Source organism: Chinchilla lanigera, unplaced genomic scaffold (genome assembly GCF_000276665.1).
Source record: "Chinchilla lanigera isolate Chin_1 unplaced genomic scaffold, ChiLan1.0 scaffold00015, whole genome shotgun sequence".
Taxonomy (NCBI): Eukaryota; Metazoa; Chordata; class Mammalia; order Rodentia; family Chinchillidae; genus Chinchilla; species Chinchilla lanigera.
In genome coordinates this window covers 9430976-9454217 of record NW_004955416.1, presented here as the reverse complement: position 1 = coordinate 9454217, position 23242 = coordinate 9430976, and the positions used below count along the sequence as shown (strand labels likewise).

General features: G+C 39.9%; 1 protein-coding gene across 1 annotated transcript in view; it reads left to right on the top strand.

The window, feature by feature from the left end:
* Positions 1 to 23242, top strand: part of Ttbk2 (tau tubulin kinase 2) — a gene marked incomplete at its 5' end in the record, with an annotated part of 106265 nt that overhangs the window by 64344 nt on the left and 18679 nt on the right. The window contains 4 exon segments of the mRNA XM_013512442.1: positions 725 to 850; positions 10580 to 10737; positions 14695 to 14911; positions 21455 to 21666. Coding sequence (XP_013367896.1) covers positions 725 to 850; positions 10580 to 10737; positions 14695 to 14911; positions 21455 to 21666 — 713 coding nt within the window.

Genomic DNA, 23242 nt, shown 5'->3' with positions numbered 1-23242 from the left:
TAATTGTCACAGTGTATTGTTTGATTTGAAAACTGTAAACAAATGTTGATAAAGAAAAGTAGACCAAGCCGGGCGTGGTGGTGCACGCCTGTAATTCCAGCACTTGGGAGGCTGAGGCAGAAAGATTGCTTTGAGTTCGAGGTCAGTCTGGGCTACATAGTGAGTTCAAGGCCCGCCTGGACTACATAGTGAGACCCTTTCTCAAAAAAAAAAAAAAAAAAAAAGAAGTAGACCAGATTTAAGATAAACTTCTTCGGGGAGTAGTGTGAGGGACTGAACCCAAGGCCTTTAAACTGAGCTACATCCCTAGCCCCCTTGTTTTTGAGACAGAGTTTCACTAAGTTGCTGAGTTGCCCTGGCTGGGCACAAACATGTGATCCTCCTGTTTTCCCTCCCAGAGTGCTGGGATTACAGGCATGAGTCATCATGCCCAGCCTAACATAAACTCTTTTGGAGATTATTAGTTCACTGATACAAAGCTCTGTGTTACTCTTTTTAATTCTGCGTTATAGTTTTGCCCCCTTTCAAGCACTGTGCATTAAACTATTAGTAAGAACTTTGTTCTGGCTTTATACTTTCTTTTTATCTTTTTCTGTCTAAATTTATACTTAATTACCCACCACTTCATTTCCTGGTATGTTCCCTTGAGACTGTTACCAAAGGACTTTTAATGGGAAGCTGCCAAAGAAAACTGACTTTGGCTCATTTTCTCTTTACTTTCCAGGAGCAAGTAGGCTCCATTAAGGAGAGATATGACCACAGACTCATGTTGAAGCATCTCCCTCCAGAATTCAGCATCTTTCTGGACCATATCTCCTCTTTGGATTATTTTACAAAACCAGACTACCAGGTAACCATCTTCGTGAATCCATGGATTCATTCTCCTTTCTCTTCTAGTCTCTCCCTTCACTCACTGGGGAGTGTTATGCATGAGTGTGAGGGGTCCCTACAATAGTACTGTTTTAATATAGTCTGAGAAAAGACATAAATTTAATTGACAGTGAGAGAGAAACTGATTTTTCTAGATGACCTTCCTTAGGGTTTTAGGTTTATTCAGGAAAAAACAGATTGTATTGTTTGTGGTTTTGATTCACCTTGGGTGTGAACTGATGGTTGAAATTATGTAAATTCTGGGGCTGGGGATTTAGCTCAGTGGCAAAAGCTCCTGCCTGGCAAGAGCAAGGTCGTGAGTTCGGTTCCCGGTACCGGAGAAAAACCAAAAAAAAAAAAAAAATTACGTAAATTCTGTAGCTAATGTGTTGACCTGAAGGAAATGTCCAATTAGGTAATGTGTCTATTTGAGGGCGTAAGGGCCCCATGCCAGGTGTTAATATGTTGTGAAACAGCAGTCAGTGGAGATTATTGGCTCTGTTTTGTCTTTGGTAAGTGAATTGTTTCCTTAGAGCCCTGGTGGTGACTGTATGGCACACATGCTGCAGTGGGCTGCTTGTTATCATTGAAACTTCTGAAAACTTCACCATCACTGCTAGAGCATTGGTTAATAAAGCTTTCTAAGGTTCACCTAGATTCACCCATTTCAAATCCCTAACTCCAACAGGCTATTTCTGAAGATTCTGTCTATTCCTCTTAGGGAAAACTTGATTCAGCCTTAAGTAATTGGTACCACTGAAAATGTAAATAAAGCCACACATAGATTAATAATATATATTAGTGTATTATTTTTATCAAAGGACAACATATAGTCTTTACTACTTATTAAGGAAAATTTTAGATTCTAAAGTGTTCAGTAAAAGTACTTAAAAGAATGTCTATGTCACAATGAATTTATTTGCACATAATAATTATTTCTTTGGGAAATCTCAGCCTTTGTGTAAGATGTAAATAGGACATGAAGGAGAGAGCAACATACAACTTTGGGTCCTTAGAGACCTCACATGAGTGAGCTTGTCTTCTGTCTCGTATGGCCATTTGTACTATGTAGACAGTGTCACAGATTGAGAAAACACATTGTACTTGAGATGTTTCGTACTGTATTCTTCCATTTTTATTTTATATATATATTTTCTGAAATGTAGATAATTCATAGTACATTTAATAAAATAATGAAATTACATCTATAAGGCTGGATCCAAGAAAAGCTAGAAAATGTCCCTACTTTCCCACTTGTGCATTAATAACTTCTATTGACAAAGTCTGCTTGAGGTACAAAAGTTTAGGGTTTTGATCATAGTCACCTCTTGCTTACATCTGTAATCTCAAGAGGACTATCATATTCACCAGCTAATGTCTGAAACTTATAATTAATTTAAATTAACAAATTATTGTCATTTGGGTATTCTCTAAGGAGCTTTTCTGTTTATCTCTTAATAAAAGAACAAGTTATAGCTACTCTTTCTGGAAGCAAGCAAGCATAACATTTTATTTCACAGCATCTGCAAAGCCTGGTCTTTCCTGCTCTCTGGTCTTCCATAAGCAATGATTGGGGGCAGTGAACGGGTGGGCAGGAGAACGATAGCTGCGAAAGGGGGCTGATTAGTGACTGGTGTGTTGTGACGGCTCGAGTCGGTGTGACATAGGTTCCAACCAACGGGTCTGAGCTTTTCAGCCTTGTCTCTTGCTTCCTTCACAGAGCCCTGCCCTGGTCTTCATGTTGAGAGAAGTCACTCTTATTTTGAATCTAAGTGCTCTTATGAGTTAATGCTGTCCATATGGTTAATCTTACAGTTTCACATTTATTGCTGAATTTGATTTTAAATTATTGTTATTTTAAATTTCTCATAGGATAACCAGCATAGTTAGAGACAATAAACTTCCAGCAAGTGAAAAGCATTCTATTATTTAACTTGACTGCTTCTCTAGCTATATCAAAGACCAAACAGCTGTGATATGTCTCCAACTTTGTATATTCTAAGACCAAACTGAATGTATATATTTTTTAGTAGTTAAAAAGTGTCAGAGTCAGCTTTCACTTTAAATATATATGTTTTCTAAATCTGAAAAGTTAGAATTGCTCACTATGGACCATTGTTGCCATACTAAGTCACAGATATGTAGATAAAGAGCAAATAGCTCTATATTTTTTTTTCTTCAGAAGTCTTTTGTGTGTGTTCAGTTAGAATAAAGGCTGAGATTTGATTTCCTTTGTTTTGAGAGTCTTGTTATGCAGTTCAGGGTGGCCTTGAATTCACTGTGTAGCCCAGGATGGCCTCAAAGTCACAGTAATCCTCCTGCCTCAGCCTCCTGAGTGGTGGGATCATAGGTATGCACCACTATGCTGGGCTGAGACTTGATTTTTAAAAGTACTGTATTGTTTTGGAAAATTACATCATCTTTTAATACTTAGTATTAATGTCTGGGTATGTCTTCATAACCAGCTGTTAAACCCTGAAAAAGCAAGTATATTGTATTTTTTAATCTGGTACTATACTTCGCACTGTCCCTGACATAAATTTTATCTAGTTTGTTGAATCTTGCTTTGGACCTCTTTTAGTCTTGTACTCAGAAACTGTAAGAAAAATTAAATGGATAAATTCTTTTTCTTTTTCTTTCTTTCTTTCTTTCTTTCTTTCTTTCTTTCTTTCTTTCTTTCTTTCTTTTTGTGTTTTGAGATAGGGCCTCACTACGTAGTTCAGGCTGGCCACGAGTTCATGCCAGTCCTCCTGCCTCAGCCTCCCAAAAACTGGGATTACAGGCATGCACTGCCACATGTGGCCATAAATATTATTTTCTACCAGTTAAGCTGTATGTGAAAACATTAGCATTAGAACCAAGATTAAAGCACATGCCTTATATTGTTTATATTAGATTATGAACTATTATAGCAACTCTGAGATACAGAATGTTGGACCATGGTTCTATACAAATGGTACAATTAATAGAAACACACACACACACACACACACACACACACACGCACACACGCACACACTTAGAAATGCATGTAGAATGGGTGCAGTTTGATAAGCTCTGTGGTTTGCACCAATGTAATTTTCCTTGGTGTGGCTATTACACTGTTACTACTTGAGATGTTGTCATGGAGGAAATGGGGTACAGGGGCCCCTCTGTCCTGTATTTGCAACTTGCTATGAATCGTTGTTTGTTTGTTTTGGGTGCTGTGAATCTTTGCAGTTTTTTGTTTGCTTCCTTGGGACTGAACCCAGAGCCATTGGTATGAGTTACATCTTTAGACCTTTTTAAGAATGTTTGAGCCGGACATGGTGTTGCACACCTGTAATCCCAGAATTCAGGAGACTGAGGCAGGAGGATTATCATAATTCAAGGTCAGCCTGGGCTACATAGTGAGACATTGTCTCAAAAAACAAACAAAAAAATTGTTTTTAATTTTTGGGATAGGGCCCCACTAAGTTGCCCAGTCTGGACTCAAGCCTGCAGTCTTCTTGTGTCAGCCTTCCAGAGTGTTGGCGTTACCTGCATGTACTAACATGCCTGGCTCAAAATGAAGTTGAAAAGAAGTGCTAGGGTAACATTTTTACAAATGTTAATAGTGATAAAAACCTTTAGTATTATTGTGGCCATTTCATAATTTAAGTAAATCCATTTTGGGTATGGTGGTGCACAAGCTGTAATCCTTGCACTTGAGGGGCTGAGGCAGGAGCATCACTGTGAGTTCAAAGCCTGGATTTTTTAGCAAGTTCAAAGCCATCCTGAACTGTGAGTTTTGAGACCCTGTCTCAAAAAAACCAAAAATTGATCAATGTATAAGTCCTTTAAAAATGTTTTGTGAAAAAAAAAAAAATATATATCCCTGAGGAATATCTGTTAAATTCTTACCAGCCTTCTTCAATTACCAGTGAAAGGGAAACTAAGATTCCACGTAGGTCCAGGCCAGAGAACCCTGGAGCTGTCACATGTTATTTTCATGATAATGACACACAGTAACATCACAGTAGTCCTGGGGTATTAATACTCCCAGTTCACAGAGTCTTAGTTTAGATATGTTGCCTAGGACCACAAAAGCAGCAGTGCCCACACCAGTGTCTACGCTCACGTATGACTCAGAGAGGCCCACGCTCTTTCTAGTTTCCGTGTGGCCTCTCTTGGAGAGGTAACCATAACCATAATAGGTACCATAAAGTAGTCACTAGCGTGACTGGTCAATGAAGGTGAAAGAAAAGAAATAATTGCATGAGTAAATGTGAGAAACTGTCAGTAACTAATCGGATCATATGATTCGAAGGAGAAATACATTTATACGAGTGTTCAGGTTATGTTAGACGCTGTATTCATCAGTTTCCTGTCACAGTAACCAGTATCTGGGATGATGCGTTTTATAAGCGAGGTGGTGTGCTTGGCTCAGAGTGGTGGAGGTTTCAGTCTATGACTGGTGGGCCCCGCTGCTCTGGGCCTGTGACAGTACATTATGGTGGGGTGCATGGCAGACAAACTGTTCACCTTCTGGCCAGGAAGCAGAAGGAGGGGCAGTGACAAGGGCCCCAAGTCCCTTCTAGGGCACACCCTTAATGCCCTAACCCTTCCAACCATGCCCGCCTCTTAAAGTTTCTACTGCTTCCCCATAGCACCAAGCTGGGATGAACGTTTACCATTTGGGCCTTTGCGGGGCATTCCAGATCTAAACCGTAGCAAGCCTCATTCAGTAAATTGACAAGACCAATGAGACCCATAGACCCACTGTGGGTGAGCACAAACATGAAATATATATGAAGCAGATTACACTCTCCCATACATTGCTAAAATCAGAGGACAAGATGAAATACAAAGCCAGACAAGCTTCATCAGTCTTTTTTGGGGAACAGGGGAGTATGAACTCGGCCTTAACACTGAGCTATATCTCTAGCCTTCTCTTTTAAAATTTTGAGACAGGAGCCATGCGTGATGATACGTGCCTGTAATCACAGCTACTTGGGAGGCTGAGTCCAGCCAGGTTGGAGCCCAGCTTGGGCAATTTAGTGGGACCACATCTCAAATTATAAACTAAACAGGGCTGGACATACAGCTTAGTGGCAGAGAGCTCCTGGGTTTGACTCCTAGCGCCACAAAGAAAAAATGGTAAATCTTACTTAAATTTCAAAACAGGGTCTCGCTAAGTCACTAAGTTGTTCAGACTGGGCCCAAACTTCCAACCTTCCTGCCTTAGCCTCTCAGAGTGCTGGGATTAGGGGCTTGTGCCACCTGGCCTGGCTTATGCTCAACTCTTAAAGCAGTACTGTAGTTTATCTTCTTAGCTAGATGAGCTCTTTGAGAGCCAGGGACAGTTTTCTGTTTCTTCAAAAAGGTAATACAATAAAAGACTTTTAAAAAACAGACCTTAATACAAATTAACAAATTGAATCCATCTATTTAACTTGATTATTGCTTCTGTTGAATGTAAACTCCCTGAGGACAGGACTGTTTTGTTAATATTTGTATTCCTGGGACCAAGGACAGTAGGCATGGTAGTGTATGTCTGAATGGGTATTTGAAGTAAGTGTAGAATACAGTTGAATCACTGAACGTCTGTGTTTACTTCACTCACTCGAACTTAGCTATTTTCAGGAGATAGAAAGTTTTTTAACATCTTCGACTCTGTTATCGGATGGGATTCAAAAAGTCCCTTTAAAGAGGAGTGAGGGCTGCAACTCAGTCCAGAGAGGCTCTTTATCTTCATTGCAGAAAAGTTTCAGGATCTGTCAGTGAGAGACATAAGCGGATTTAGTAGGCAGAGTTAGAAAGAGAAAATGAAGAAGGGACTTCAACTCGAGGGTCTAAAAAGGGCACAGCTGTAATGGAGAAGATCACCCTGGCCCCTCAACAAAAGGAAGAGACTGGCTTTTATGAGGTTGCTGGGGTGGGCTAAGTGTGGCTAATCATTACCTCATTTCTGGTTTTGCAACTTTGGAAAACTCCTTAAAGCTTGAGGGGGGCAATCCAGTTTCCACAAAATGACTGTGCACCCTAGCCCCACAAAAAGCTGAACTCAGGGCCTTTGCAATAAGCCACATCCCCAGCACTTTTCATTTTTTGTTGTGGGTCTTGCTAAATTGCCCAGAATGGGCTTGAATTTGGGATCCTCCTGCCTGAGCCTCTCAAAGTGCTGGGATTACAGGAATGTGCCACCATGTCCAGGAATGATTGTTTCTGTTGGTTAGGGGCAGTCTAAGTTCTGAGGAGGTTCTGCTGCAGTCCAAGATAACTGCACACTTAGCGCAATGACTGGGGAATTCTAGATACCCACTCTAGGGAGACTGTCCCAAGATGTAAATTCAGCTAGCAGCTGAATCTCCTTTATAAATTTCTTGTCTTGGTGTCCTCAATCTTGAAGGGGTACAAGCGGGGTTAGGAAAGCGGCTAATCAACCACGTAGTGCTAGTTTTCAGGCAGACAGTCTTTAAGTGATTAGCATGCCTACACACAGAAGTGAGCAGTGATCCCATTCAAAGTTGTTCTTAGGTGATAAAAAAGCAGATACAAAATGAAGGTAGAACTGCCGGCTTTGTCCTGCTTTTAGCTACCTTTGGACATCTCTAGGTCCAGATGAAGAAAGACTGTGGTTTGTTTTGTTTTGTTTTGTTTCATTTTGTTTTAGTCAAAGTAGCTTTAAGTCTCTGAGTGACGCAGAAAAAAAAATGCAAGTCATGCTTTTGATTAGTAACAGGTTAAAGACCTAGGAGTTTTATTTATCTTCTGTCCCTCTGTGATAATCTGAACAGTTTTATCTAGTTTATTTTTGGAGATTCTCTGACAAGGACATCCTGGCACATGGTTCTTGAAGTTGCTAAGACCCTTCGGGAGAGTGACATTAAGGAAGAGTACAAACCTTACTTGTAATGAGTAACGTCCCCCGAGTTAAGGCCCGGGAGTGTGCCTGCCCCTTGTCCCCACAGCAGTGGCTGACTGTCTTGGTTCTGTCCATCCTTTGGCCCACTTAGCTGTGGCCTGTGCTGGCGGTAGTGCTTCAGTGCCCCAGCGAATCTGCTCCTCTCCCAGCCATTTGTTTCACTGACAACTGCCAGTGGCCCCTCATCAAGCTGCACTGAGGGTGAATCTAGTGAGTCCAGAAAGAGCAGTGCTTTTTCGTGTTACGTTGTGAATTCACCAGTGCAGCTAGCTTGCTTCACTCACATTTATCTGAAGAAACAGGTATCCCAGAGTTAGGGGAAAAACTAGCTATATCCTACTTATTGAAAGGTGGTAGTAGTCCATACTAGATGGGCAATTGAAGGGGCCTTTAAGGATAATGGCAGCCATGTGCCTCGCCTGCTAGTTGGCTGTAACTGGTATGTAATGAAAATAGCACACTCTTAAAAGACCTGTTTAAATTGGTGCTTTGATGCACACCAGCAGTGAAAATATCTCACAGTGTTGTTGGTATTTTAATGAGGTACTCATGAGAATGATTTTATAAAATGTAAAATGTCACTCAAATATAGGTGGTTTTCTATGTATTCTGGTGATACTACTTTGCTTGTACTTCTTTCACTTGTCTTTATTCTTCTGTTCAATGAACATGACTCCTGCGTTAGTAGAACTTACTCTTATTTCCGCATGCAGCTCTGTCAGTGAGGCTGTAAGGAAGCTGGCCTTGCTAGGTGGCACTGGGAAGCCCCAGTGTGCTGCCAGGTAGTTGGCTGAAATGGGGCAGCTCTGTTGCTGGAGTGCAGCCTCCACTCCCTCAGCTCCTGGGGCTGCTGGCCCTGGGCCACAGCTGGATCACTCCAGTGTCTCCATAGAAAGGATAGAAACAGCTGAACCTCCATAGCCTGTCAGCTCTTATCTTTATTTGGTCCATTTTGCTGGTTCTGTTGTCCAGAGGATGAATACAACAGTGCAGTGCACCCCATGACCACCACCATGGTTGCTAAAATCCCCTAGAAGAGCAGAGAAGTCCAAGACCATGTGCCTTTCTTCCCCTCTGTTGCGTCTCCTTATCACTGAAGTGAGACAGTTTCTTTTGCAGTAAATAGTGTCTTTGAATCAGCCAAGTCAGGACTGTCTTCATGCTCTTTTGGTTAAGTGTTTTATTGATCCATTCATTACTTTACCACTTAGTAACCAAGAATTAAGAATCAGGATTGTCAGTGAAGTTCTTAATTTCACATTATAAATAATTGTCGTTCTTTCAAAGGCTGGACATTGCTGGTCTGTATTCATTTTGAAAGGGCAAACTGGATTTCAGATGGAGGCAAATTTGATACAGCTAGTAATTGCACTTTGTGCTATGGAGAAGTGCAGTGCTTCCCCAGGGCACTTTGCCTTTGTCGAATGACTGATGCCATGAGTAATCTGCTCTAGGTGCAGGAACACACTTGGTGTGCTGTACGTGGTTAGGTACATGATCAGTTTATTTCAGATACTATATTTTTGTTGGCTAAACTACTCAGAACATCATTACCCAGAGATACTTTCTGATTTTTGTTACCTATTTTTATGTCTTGAATATAGGTAATTTGCTCAAAAAAAACTTCATTGAAAACCTATTATAACTCAGTTTACCCAAAATGGACTTTTTCTTATTAATAAGGGAGGCTAAGACAAATAATCCAATAAATAAGTAAAAAGTAACATTGCATTTTTGCCTGTCCATGTCTTCTGCAAGCTTGTCTCTTTTTTCCTTTTCCCCTCACCAGGTACCCTCCTTATTTCTGCTCAAGGAAGATCCATTTTCTTCATGCTGTTACATTTCTAGTGTTTCTCTGTTACATCATTGATTACATGTTAAAGTTTTGTAGGTGGGTGTGGTGGTGCACACTTGTAATCTCAGCACTCAGAAGGCTGAGGCAGGAGGATCTCCATGAGTTTAAAGGCCAGCGTGGTCTATATAGGGAGTTTAAGGCCAGCCTGAATTATATAGTGAGACCCTGTCTCAAAAAACCAGAAAAATTTATAAAGTTAAAAAAGGACAAATAGGCAGCCAGGATGGTAGCACACATCTATAATCCCAAGATTTAAGACACTGAGATAGGGAGGATCAAGTTTGAGGCCAGCCTGGACTACACAGCAAGACTCTGTCTCAAAAATATCAAAATTTAAAAAAACAAACATAAATAACCAAATAGGTGGCTAAAGTGAACACACAGACACACAGGCACACACATACACACACACGCACACACATACACACACACATCCTCAACAGATTTCATTTTGCCAAACCATTTAAAAGTTGGTTAAGCTTTGCACAGTCGTAGTATCTTAGCCAGTGAGGTTTATCTGAGGTGCAATTATTGCTAATTGAAAACTTTTCTGAAAAGTTGGTTAAAAATATTATAGGTTGGCTCATACCTGTGATCCCAGCACTTGGGAGGCTGAGACAGAAGGATCACCACAAGTTCAAGACTAGCCTGAGCTACCTAGTTCAAGGCCAACCCAAACTACGTAGCGAGTCCCTCTTTCAAAAAGAGGAGGAAAGCTTGAGTATGTATCGTCCCAAAATAGAATCATTGTCCTATACAGCTATAAAACAGTACCACAACTGAGAAATATCAATATGAATTCAATTTCATGATCTATATGCAGTCCTTATTCAGTTTTCCACTTTGAAGCATCAGTTTTAGAAGAAAGTCATACTGTACCTTTTAAATGTATATTGGGTGCTTTCTCTTATAGAAGAAACTTTCTTTACTGTTGGCTTACTCTACTTTTTTTTTCCTTTGTGGTTTAGTTACTTACATCCGTTTTTGACAATAGCATCAAGACTTTTGGAGTAATTGAAAGTGACCCTTTTGACTGGGAGAAGACTGGAGCAGATGGCTCTCTAACAACCACCACCACTTCCACCACCCCTCAGTTGCACACCCGCCTGACGCCTGCTGCCATTGGGTACGTCCTGAACAGCTTACTTAGTGCTGCCTCTTCCGTGTACACTGTATTAGCAAAAATCATCTTTAATTCATCCAGATTTGTTCACATGGTCAAATGCTAAAACACAGGGGAAAGTGTATGGCTTCCCTAAACTAAACATGCTTTTGTATTTGACTTTGGAATCACTTACCTTAGAGATGGTGGCTCATCCTGTGCAGTGGAAGTTTAGAGCTTATATGATTGTTGATGTCAGATTTACAGTAGGATTTCTATGCAGTTCAGGCAGGCCTTGAGCTCACTTTGTAGCCCAGGTTGGCTTCAAACTCACATCCTCTTGCCTCCTGAGTGCTGGGATTCCACCGTGCCTGGAATACAGTGGGTTTTCTTCAAAATGTGAGGGAGCATTAGTTGTATTTCTGAAAAATATGTCGGACTGTGTAAAGAATAAAATACAATTATATCTAACTGTACCATTCCCAAATTAGTAAGAACAAAACACATAACTTGTTCTTCTTAATTTACCTAATATATTAGGAACAGATTATGATGTATTTCCGTGCTCTAATTTTTGATTTGGGTTTGTATGAGGGGTGGTAATGGAGATTGAACCCAGGACCTCATACATGCTATGCGAGTGCTGTGCCACTGAGCTGCATCCTCAGTCCTTTTTCATTATGAGACAGAGTCTCACGAATTCCCCTTGCACTTGCAATCCTCCTGCCTCAGCGTAATGAGGCTGGGTTCCTAGTGTGGCCCACCACATCTTGGTTTTTTTGGGTTTAAGGTTTTTTCTTTTAGGTATGTTGAATACAGCTCCTCTTGTTTTTTCTTTTTATTTTGTTTTGATTTTTTGTTTGTCTTTTTCTGCTGATTTGCTTCTGTTGTGCTTTGCCTTCAAGCACAGTGTACCTATGTGCTAATAATAATCTCATACCGACTTGCCCATTGGTACTCCTGAGCATGCCATAATTTTCCTGAGAAGCAGTTGTTTACTTTATATCAAACTCCAGATTTGGATCAGATTTTAAGAAAAAGAAGATAATATTAGCTATGAAAGGAATCAAAAGTGTGAAATAAATACAGAGGCAGTGGAGAGCCTGAGTCATGTGTAAGACAGCCTGTGTGGAAAAGATGGATGAGTCCCTGAGGAGTGTGACATACACTGAGTGCAAGCAATGAGAGGGACAACCAGGAACAAGTGAAAACAGTAGTGATTTCATAGGTGGAGATGTGATTTATTTTCTGAGGAGGAATTGAGAGTAGTTGGGAAGAAAGAGAATAATATTGGGCATAAGGGTACAAAGGATTTGGAAGAATACTTAAGTGATTAAAATGTAAAAAAAAAGGTATCTCAAAAGTGTCTTGAATTCTAATATATTTATTTATGTATTTTTATACTTATATATATTTATCTGTTTATCTATATATCTATATGTATCTTTTCTCAGGAGTAGAGAGAATTCTTTGAATAAACTTTTAGAATACCATGTAGCCCACATAGGATATATCTCCATTGTACTTGCCTCAGTCAATAAAGTATATTGAACTTCTTTCTGAAAAATCTTTTAGTAGCCAAATTAGGTCTGATCTTAAATTACTTCTATAACAGACCTGTTCTTTTAAAGTATTTTAGGCCAAACTACCTTTTGTTATGTTCCAAGAGTCAACTGCAGGGACTATTAGCTATAGAGATTTTTCCTGGGAGGTATTATTAGTGCCTTTCTAGATTATTTGCCTCTAACCTACTAATAAAGAGGTTCATCCAGCAGTCACCCATTTTGGCATAAATAGTAGTGGAGGTCATCAAATCAGGAGGAACAAGTCCTTGAGAAAGTATTGTTTTTGTTTTTGTTTTGGTCTTTATAAGAGAGGGTCTCACTATGCAGCTCAGGCTGGCCTTGAGCTCACTCTGTAGCCCAGGCTGATCCCGAACTTGCAAGGATCCTCCTGTCTCAGACTCCTGAGTGCTGGGATTACAGGCGTGCGCCACCACACCTGGCTCAAAGCATTGGTTTTCAAAGCGTTGGTTTTCAAGCGTATGAGGTATATGAGACACTGCCAGGGTATATTACCCTTAGAGTGGTTCCCTGAGAAGACACCTACTTTACTGCTCACAACGATTACATGTGTGAGTCTGATCCATTATGCGCTGTGTTTTCCTACATTCCAGGTCAGGTGTAAGAAATTCATAGTGTGCTTTTGGTTTCTTATTTTTGTTAGCAGTACCACGTATTGAACCCTAGGATTCTGAGCTACATCCCATCTTTACCCACCACCCCATGCCACCGGGGGTTGAACTTAGGCCCTTCAAATGAGCTATATCCCAACCTTTTTTATTTTTTCTTTTTTTTTTTTTGAGACAGGGTCTCACTAAGTTACTGAGTTGCCCAGGCTGGGCTCAAACTTGCAATCCTCCTACCTCAGATTGTCAGAGGGCTGGATTTGAAGGTGTGTGCCCCGGCATCCAGCTTAATTTTTTATTTTTTATTTATTTATTTATTTATTTTTTTTTGGTTTTGGTTTTTCTCCGGTACCAGGAACCGAACTCACGACCTTGCGCTTGCCAGGCAGGCGCTTTTGCCGCTGAGCTAAATCCCCAGCCCCCAGCTTAATTTTTTATTTTGAGATAGTTTCCTTAAATTGGCCAGGCTGGACTAGAACTTGCGTTCCGGCTGTCTCAGCCTCCTGAAAGCCGGATTACAGGTGTGTGCCACCACACCTAGCTGTTTTTGTTCTTTAGTAGTGCTGTGGACCAGAACCAGGGTTTCAGGCATGCTAGTCAGGGGCTTTACTGCCGAATTCCACCCCCACCCCCAGCACTAATTGTGTACTGAATATTGTCAGCAACATTATTTATTTATTTATTTATTTAGTCTTTTTGAGATAGGATTTCACCAAACAGTTCAGGCTGGCCTTGAACTCATTTTGTAGCCCAGGCTGGCCTTGAACTCGCAGTGAACCTCCTGCCTCAGCCTCCCAAGTGCTGGGATTATAGGCTTGCACCACCATGTCCAGCTCTGTCAGCAACATTTTAAAACACCAAAGAAGTACAGAACATGAGAGCTGACAGAAGCCTCTTCTCACAATAAATGAGAAGTAAAAATCCTCTCATAGATCAGGACATGGAGTTACTTAAAAAGAGATACATCAATAAACACCAAAAAGTACTTCCTATTTTTCCCATGGAGAACTATCTGAACTATATAATTGCAGAATTTCTGTTTTCTCTTATAAAGAAAAAAAATTGTTTTTTTTTTTTTGTACTGGGAATTGAACTCACGACCTTACGCTTGCCAGGCAGGCACTGTGTAACTGAGGTATATCCCCAGCCCCTATAGGGTAAAAATTTCCTTCCTCCTCTTTGTGTTGCTAGGGCATTGCATACAGGGGTGAATAGGGTGTTTAGTACAAAGTTTATACATAAAGAAAGCAGTGCACATTTCACCCTGCTGCCTCTTTATTTCCTTATGACACTTAATAGTTTCCTGTTTACTATTTTTATTTTCTATGAAAAATGGGTAAAGAATAGAAAATGTTACAACACCTGACAAAGACTTCTTGGAAAATAGACTAAATGTTTTGACTTTTAAAGTGATTGTCAAATCAATGAATTATTGTATTAGGATTTGGATAATTAGGTTCAAAATTTTGAAGTGTTAAAATTTAGGTGTTTTCAGGGAGGATGAGTTGAAGGGAGGGTCGGGGAATGGGAAAGAAAGAATCAAGTTATATCATGTACAGGTACAAATTCTCTATGATGAATGTGATTATGTATATCTAAAATAAAATCTGACTGAAGAAAAAAAATAAAATTTAGTTGTTTTCTTTTGTAAAGTGGACACGACCTGTTTTCAAAAGTTGTTTTTTAAAAAACCTGTTTATGTGTGGGCTTCTAAATTTAGAAACAAAATGTAAGATAGTCTCATAGTAACTTATGATTCTGGTCTGCATTTTTTTTCCTTACCTCACTGTTAGAATTGCCAATGCCACTCCAATCCCTGGAGATTTGCTTCGAGAAAATACAGACGAGGTGTTCCCAGACGAGCAGCTTAGTGATGGAGAGAACGGCATCCCAGTGGGTGTGTCCCCGGATAGATTGCCTGGGTCTCCGGGACACCCTCGTCCCCAGGAGAAGGACGTCTGGGAAGAGATGGATGCCAATAAGAACAAGATAAAGCTTGGGATTTGTAAGGTATATATTTACTTTTTTTTAATTGCAACATAGTTCTCAATTTTGAATGAAAAATAGATGGGACATTGTATCATTAGTTATTTAAATAGTCATAATTACAGTGTTTTGGCTAATTTAGCCCCTAACATTCATGTTACAGGCACCAAACATTAATCTTCATTTTGTATGCTTACTATTGTTGTTTTTTTTGTTTTTGTTTTTGTTTTGTCTTTTTGAGACAGGGTCTCCCTATGTAGATCAGGCTGGCCTTGAGCTCACTTTGTAGCCCAGGCTGACCTCAAACTTGGCAACAATCCTCTTGCGTCAGCCTCTGAGTGCTAGGATTACAGGCGTGCACCACCACGCCTGGCTCATTTTGTATGTTATGGAAAAGGTAAAGGTAATTAAAAAATAAGTAGGACTGGGTATGGAGGTGCACGTCTGTAATCTCAGCACCAGGAAGCTGAGGCAGGAGGATTGCTGCAAGTTCAAGGCCAGCCTGGGCTACAGAGTGAGTTCAGGAACAGCCTGAACTATACAGTGAGACCTTGTCTCAAAAAAAAAAAAAGAAAAAGAAAAAAAAATAACAAGGGCTGGACATGCAGCTCAGTGACAGAACACTTGCTTAGCATCTACAGGCCTCTGGGTTCAGTGCTCAGTACTGTGAGAGGGGGAGATGGAGAAGACAAAACGCAAGTTCCATAGATGATACGGTTTTGTCTTGATTAGACTTGCACCATGTGCACCTGTCAGTATGGGGAGGAGATACAAATGTCTGAATTGTAGGGCTACTTTGTAATTTAGGAGCAGATTTCTTTCCCAAACTTTTCTTTCATCTCATTCTTGTTCTTTCCCCATTTGTAGAAGATAAGGTAAAGATAATAGGATGTAGGGTTATGAATTATAAATCAGGTATGTTTGTGTTTAGAAGGTCTGCTTGTGAACTGAAGCTTGGGCTCGTGCTTTAATATGGATTGTCTGAAACTTGGCTGGCCATGCTTTATGTTTGTAATATACGCTAACAGGAATCAACTCATCAGTTCTGAGGAGCTTGGCCTATCTTCGTTAAAGCAAGGATGTTGTCTTAGTGTTTTGGGGTTGCTAAGATGGGTATCCTTAAATGAGTATGTTATGCTAAGATGGGTTAAAATATCCTAAGGTGGACATATTATAAGCTGCAGAAATTTGTTTCTTGGCGTTCTGGAGGCTGTGAAGTCCCAGGTCAAGGCAGATTTGGCGAGGGCCCACTTTCTGCTTCCTGTTTAGTATATTCTTACGTGGTGGAAGAGGCAAAAGATCTCTCTTGGGCCCTCTCTAAGGACATTAATCTTATTCCTGAGAGCGCTATCTCCATGACCTAGCTAATCACCTCCCAAAGTACACCTCCTAATATCATTACTTTGGGAGTTGGGATATCAACTTCTGAACGTCAAGAGAATACAAAAATTCAGAACATTCCTTAGCAAGTACAATACATACTTTTAAGTCATGGGAGTTATTTGCAAAAATGTTCTCTGCAGATATGTGATATGCCACTGTCTGCCCTAACAGCACTTGGGAATGAGTGCTGAAGATGAGATAGCAGGTCAGTAGCACAGGTGTGTGTGGTACTGGGGATTGAATCTAGTGCCTTGTGCATGCTAAGCATGCAGTCTACTGCTGAGCTACACTTCAAGCCCTTTGTAATAGCAGCTATGGCTGTCTTGATGGCACTATACTTTGTGGGGTTTTTTTGTGGGGGGGGTTGGTTTGGTTTGGTTTTTGATTTTTGGTTTTTGAGACAGGGTCTCACTATGTAGTTCAGGCTAGTCTTGAACTCACTATGTAGCCCAGTCTGGCGTCAAACTCATAGGGATCCTCTTGTCTCAGCCTCCCAAGTGCTGGGCTTACAGGCATGCACCATCACACCTGGCTGTCTCAGTTACCATCGTACATGGTTATCTATGTATGTGAGCAAGTAAATTGCACTTGACATCAAGGAATTAACGATTTTACTGTTCTGTCATTCAGGAAAACTGAAATGGCCAATGGTTTTCCCTCAAGTCATTGTCCATTATATATCATAGTCCTGTACAGTTTCTTAAATTTATAATGCATGCTGCTGTACATTACAAGCTCTCTACTCATTTTGAACATCTATATAAAGTACTAAGCCAAATACTAAAGCACAATCAACTCATTGACATCTGGATTTATTCATTCTTTCAAAAATTAAATGTTTAATTTAGTACCTTCTGTTTACAACCCACTAAGCTAGGTGTGTTGTGTGGTTTTGTTGTTGGTTTTTTTGCTTTCTTTTTGTTTGTTTGTTGTTTTGAGACAGGTTCTCTCCGTGTAACCCAGGCTGGCCTCCAACTTGCAGCAGCATCCTCCTGCTTCAGCCTCCCAAATGGTGGGATTATAGGCATGCGCCACTACGCCTGGCTTGTTCTGTGGTTTAAGATTCATCTTTTATCTTTAAGAGCTTAGAATATAGGCAGATTTATATGTATGTAACTAAATATAATAGAGACAAAACATTGTACAAAGCAAGAACATAAGGAATTAGAAGCTGGGTATGGTGGCATATGCCTGTGATCTCAGCACTCAAGAAGCTGAGGCAGGAGGATTGCTGTGAGTTCGAGGCCAGCTGGGGTTACAAGCAAAGCCTTGTTTTTTAAAAAAAAGGAATTAGAGCACATGCAAATATGGGTGGGTGGGGGGCATGCCTTATGGAAAAAATGCTTGAAATAGACATACAGCAAAAATATATGAACATAAATGTGTATGGGTGGGCACTGTAGCTTTAGGAATTTATTGGTCATCTAGAGGAAAATTGTAAATAGCTAATTTTTACCCGGCATAGTGGCACACATCTATAATCACTGCGCTTGGGCAGCTGTGGCAGGAGAATTGCTGAATTTAAGGCCAGTAAGACCTTGTCTCAAAAGCCAAAAAAATAAAACAAAATAGGTATATGTGTCATTACAGAGTAATACATGTAAACCTGCCACTTGAGCCAAGAACTGAAACATAACATGTATATATTTTTTTGTTTTGTTTTGTGACAGGGTCTCACTATGTAGTTTAAATTTGTCATGAACCCACTATGTAACCCATTGAGATATTTTTTAATTGTTGTTCCTGTTTTTAAAATTTCTATTTGTTCAGGTTTTTTTAAATTTCTTGCCCACATCTTTGGATTGCAAATTTTGTTGTCTTGTTTTCTCCTTCTGTTTTCTCTTTGTACTTACTTGGGATTTAACAATTCCGATTCTGTTTTTGGAACTGGATGGAGGATCTTGCACGTCAGTGGTCCCAACAGCTGAGTATGTGGAAGCAGAGGGATCCCTTGTGCCCAGGAGTTCAGGGCTAACCTGACAAGACATTGAGACCTCTGTTTCTCAAAAAAAGAAAGAAGAAGTTGGATAATCATTTTCATTCTATTCTTTTAGGAGTTTACCTTGGAATTGCCTATGTATTTTTGATGTAAAGTCTGAAATTAAACAATTTTAACCTCCTTTCTGATATTTTAAGGACCTTGGGACATTTTAGTCATCCTCCTAGTATTTTACTTCTCTTCTGCTTTTTAAGTCTTCCCTTTAAAAAATAATTACTCAGCTTAGTACTGTGTGTGGTTCATTTGAGTAATGTTTGTATGCACTTTCAAACATTTTTACCATTTCCTTTCATTTCTGAAAGTCTTGGGGTCATCTTCCTTAAACATTTCCTTTAGAAGTTCCTTAAACTTTGAGCCTTTTATTTTATTTTAAATTTTTGCAGTGCTAGGGCTCAAACTCAGGTCCTTGTGCATGCTAGACAAGCACTTTACCATTCAGCCACATTCCCGGCCCATTTCAAGTTTTTGATAAAGCATTTTTTCAAAATTTACTTATCTAAAAATGTGTTTTAGTTTTATTCTTTCAAAATAGTTTATGCTGGATACAAAGTTTTGATTGATACCTGTTTTTCTTCTAGTTTTCAGTTGTTATTATTCAGAAATCTTCTTCCATTCTTTTTTTATTTTTTTTTTTGTCTTTGTTGATGATCAGTTCTCTTTGGACCTCCTAACCCTCACTCTTTCCTTTTCAGCTACTGCTTAGCCCTTCCCTGTGATGGTCTGCATTTTAACTGTGATGTATCTAAACATACATTTCTTTATTTCGCTTAGGTCATCTTGTATTTCCTGAATATTTTGATTCATATTTTTGTATCAGTTCTGGGAAATGTGCATTCATTCTCTACTAAATATTGTCACTTTTTCATTCTTTCAACCCTTTCTGGGGCTCCAAGTAGATATATATTAAGCTTTTTCATTCTGTCTTTCCTATCTCTTCATATATTCTTTCATATTTGGTTTACCTTGTGTTTCACTTTTGGTAATTTCTTTGACTGTGTCTCCTAGTCCATTGATTATAGATTAATAATTCTCTTCATGCTTCCTTCCTGCTTCTTTGCTTTTTTAAATTTTTTTTTTTAATTTTTGAGACAGGGTTTCAGTATGTTGTTCAGGCTGGCCTTGAGCTCATGGCAATCCTCTGCTTCAGCCCCTGATGTTGGGATTACAAGCGTGTGCCTCCACACCTGGCTTTTTTTTTTTTTTTTTTTTGAGACAGGCTCTCACTGTGTAGTTCAGGCTGGTCTTGAGTTCACTGTGTAACCCAGGCTGGCCTCAATCTTGGGATTATTCTCCTCCCAAGTGCTACCCATGGCCTGGGATTACAGGCTTGTGCCACTATGCCTGGTTTCCTCTGTGTGTGTGAGAGAGAGACTAATTTTTAAATATTTAATATTAATTTAATCAGTTAATTCCTTTATTGATTTGTATTGTAATGATTCATTTAAATATTTTGTACATGGCTGTTGTATGCTTTGTGTCTGAATAGGTTTGATATCTGAAGTTTTTGAGATTTTCTAAATGTCATGTTTTAAATTATTTCTGCTGACTCAGTCATTGAGGCATGCCTTCTTCTGTGTTTATCATTAGTGTCTTATTCAGTAATTAATAATTAATGGGAATTCAAAGTGGGCTCAAGGAGCCTTCCTTTGGAGAGGACTGGCTGCAGCGTTCACCTGCTTTGAGACCGCTGGCTCATGCTGCAGGTCTCTCATCAGAGGAGGTTTCTCGGACTTGCCTTGCTTGTTCCTCCTGTGCAAAGCTTGAGTTTTCTGGTAATGGTGCTGCTGAGGCCTCTGTCCTTAGACGGCCTCCTCTCTGCTGCCTCATCCTCAGGTCTGCTCTGCTTACCATTGCAGCCTCCAATCTTCTTGTTTTTGAGAGAAGAAACAAGGAAGGGAATGGGAGGGAGGGACTTGTGTTCTATGACCTCGTCTTGCTCTTACGAGGCCATTTATATCTTTAGCTCAGTAGAGCAGTTATCCGGACAGATATAATGCAAAATGCTAAAGTCAGGCTGGGTGTGGTGGCACACATCTTGTAATCCCAGCACCCAAGGGAGCACCCACCTGTATCTCAAAATAAAAAGGGGAGGGGAAGGGGAAGTAAAAAGCATCAGGAAAAGTTATGTACATGCACCAACTCCCCATATAATCATCAGGTACTGCAAACATGCACTAATCAAATTTTTTTAAAAATAAAAAGAAGGCCAGATGTAGTAATGCACACTTACAGTCCCAGCACTCAAGAGGCTGAGGCAGGAGGATCACTGAAAATTTGAGGCCAGCTTTGGGCCAACCTGAACTGCATAGTAAAACCCTGTCTCAAAAAGGAAATAATAAAATAAAATAAAAAATAGGCAAAGGGGCTGGGGATTTAGCTCAGCGGCAAAGTACCTGCCTGGCAAGCACAAGATCATGAGTTCGGTTCCCGGTACCAGAGAAAAACCAAAAAATAAAAAAATAAAAAAAATAGGCAAAGAAATAAGGTTTGGGGATGTAGCTCAGCAGTAGAACACCCCTGGTTTACATCCTTAGCACTGAAAAAAAAATACAAAAAAATTTAAAATAACTGAAATATAACTGTAAAGTAAGAATTCTTTTTAATTTTTTAAATATGTTGTTATTTTTTGGGTACCAGGAATTGAACTCAGGACCTTGCACTTGCCAGGCAGGTGCTATACCACTGAGCTGTATCTTCAGCTAAGAATTCTGTTTTTAAAAAGGGCTAGCTAGGCATGGTTGTGCATGCCTGTAATCCCAGCACTTGGGAGGATGAGGAAGGAGGATCGTTGTGAGTTCAAGACCAGCCTGGGCTACAAAGTGAGCTCAAGGCCAGACTGAACTGCATAGTGAGGCCCTATCTCAAAAAGACAAAAAAATAAATGAATAAAATAAAAATTTAAAAAAGGCTAATAGGAATGTAACTAAATAAACTACCCAAAATACCCTAATTTTCTTTTTTTTGTTTTTTTTTGTTGTTGTTGTTTTCCTCCGGTACCGGGAACCGAACTCACGACCTTGCACTTGCCAGGCAGGCGCTTCTGCCGCTGAGCTAAATCCCCAGCCCCATACCCTAATTTTCTGAAAACACGTCTAATCATTTGTTTCTATTTCAAAGACTTCATTGATTTCTCCCAGTGAAGGTACCTGGAGTGTTTTTCACACCTTTATTTTCCATTTTTCTAGGCTGCTACTGAAGAGGAGAACAGCCATGGTCAAGCCAATGGTATTCTCAATGCTCCAAGCCTTGGCTCCCCCGTCCGAGTCCGCTCAGAGATCACCCAGCCTGACAGGGATGCGCCACTGGTGCGCAAGTTACGCTCCATCCACAGCTTTGAGCTGGAGAAACGTCTGACCCTGGAGCCGAAGCCAGATACTGAGAAGTTTCTTGAGACCTGGTATAAAATAAGTTTTCTTCCTTTTCAAAGATTCTAGTGTCATTAATTTTTTTTTTTTTTTAGAGTGTCTCATTTCACTATGTAGCCCAGGCTGGCCTCACAATTTGGAAAGATCTTCCTGCCTCAACCTCCAGAGAGCTTGGATAATAGGCATGCACCACCATGCCCAGTATAATTTCTTCTTTTTATTGGTGTGTGTGTGTGTGTGTGTGTGTGTGTGTGTATTAACATTCTTAATAGGAAATTTGTACCTGTATGATAGATCTTGATTCTTTTTTTCTCATTGCCCTCCTGTCCCCTTAACCTCTTTTTCCTTTCTCATATACAAAAGCTTTGTTTCCATTTTATTCCTTCTGTTCTTTTTTCTTGCCCTGTCCTTCCTTTTCCCCTCCTCCCTGCCTTGTTCCTGTACCCATTTGAACATTGTCTTCCCATTTCCCAATATCTATTATACAGCTGGGCATGGTGGCACACGCCTGTAATCCCAACACTTGGGAGCCTGAGGCAGGAGGATTGCTGAGTTTGAGGCCAGCCTGAGCTACATGATGAATTCAAGGCTGGTCTGGACTACACAGTGCAACCCTGTCTCAAGAAAACCAATGTCTGTTATACATTTTGGCCCTTATACTTTCAGTTTCTCACACCAGAGAAACAGTGTGGTATTTAAACATGTGTGTGATTTATTTCATTTGAGAGTATGGTCTCAAGATGCATCCATTTAGCTATAAATGTCGCAAGCGTATCCTTTTTTCTGGCATCCTTCTTTCTTGTATTAAAAAAAAAAAAAAACCACATCTTTTTTATCCATTCATCGGATGATGGGCATTTGGGCGGCTGTTTCCAAGATAAACGATTACAAACTATGCCACTGTAAACGTGGGTGTGCATGTATCACTGCTGTAGGCTGCTTTTAATTCTTTGGGAAAAGACCAAGAAGGGGAATAGCTGGGTTGAATGGAAACTAGTTTTAGTTTTTTGAGGAATCTCCACACTGATTTCCATAGTGGTTGCACTAGTCTACACTCTCACCAGCAGTGGAGAAGGGTTCCTTTTTCCCCACAGCCTCACCAGCATTTGTTATTGGTTGATTTCTTGATGATAGCCATTCTTCCTGGGGTGAGATGGAATCTCAGCATGGTTTTAATTTGCCTCTCTAGAGTGACCAGTGGTGTTGAACATTTTTTATTTATTTGCTGTTTGTACTTCATCTGAGAAGTGTATTCATCTCAAATGTCCATTTTTGGACTGGGTCTTTAAATTTGGGGAGTCTGATTTCTTAAAGTTTTTTATATTCTAGATGTTAGTCCTTTGAGGAACTGCTGGCAAATTTTTTTTTTTTTTTTTTTTAGTTTAAAAATAAAAGAAGGAAAACATTAACACACAGACAGCCTTTTACAAAATAGCAAAAGAACAGTACAGACAATACAGAGTTACAAACACAGTGGTAGGAAATTAACAATGCTTGTTGTATTACATATTGATATCTTCAAAGTGGTTTCTTATGAAAACAGATAGAGACATGCAATATTGAACAATCAGGGACTCATTGACAGTTTCTTTCAGCAAAGAAATAGAA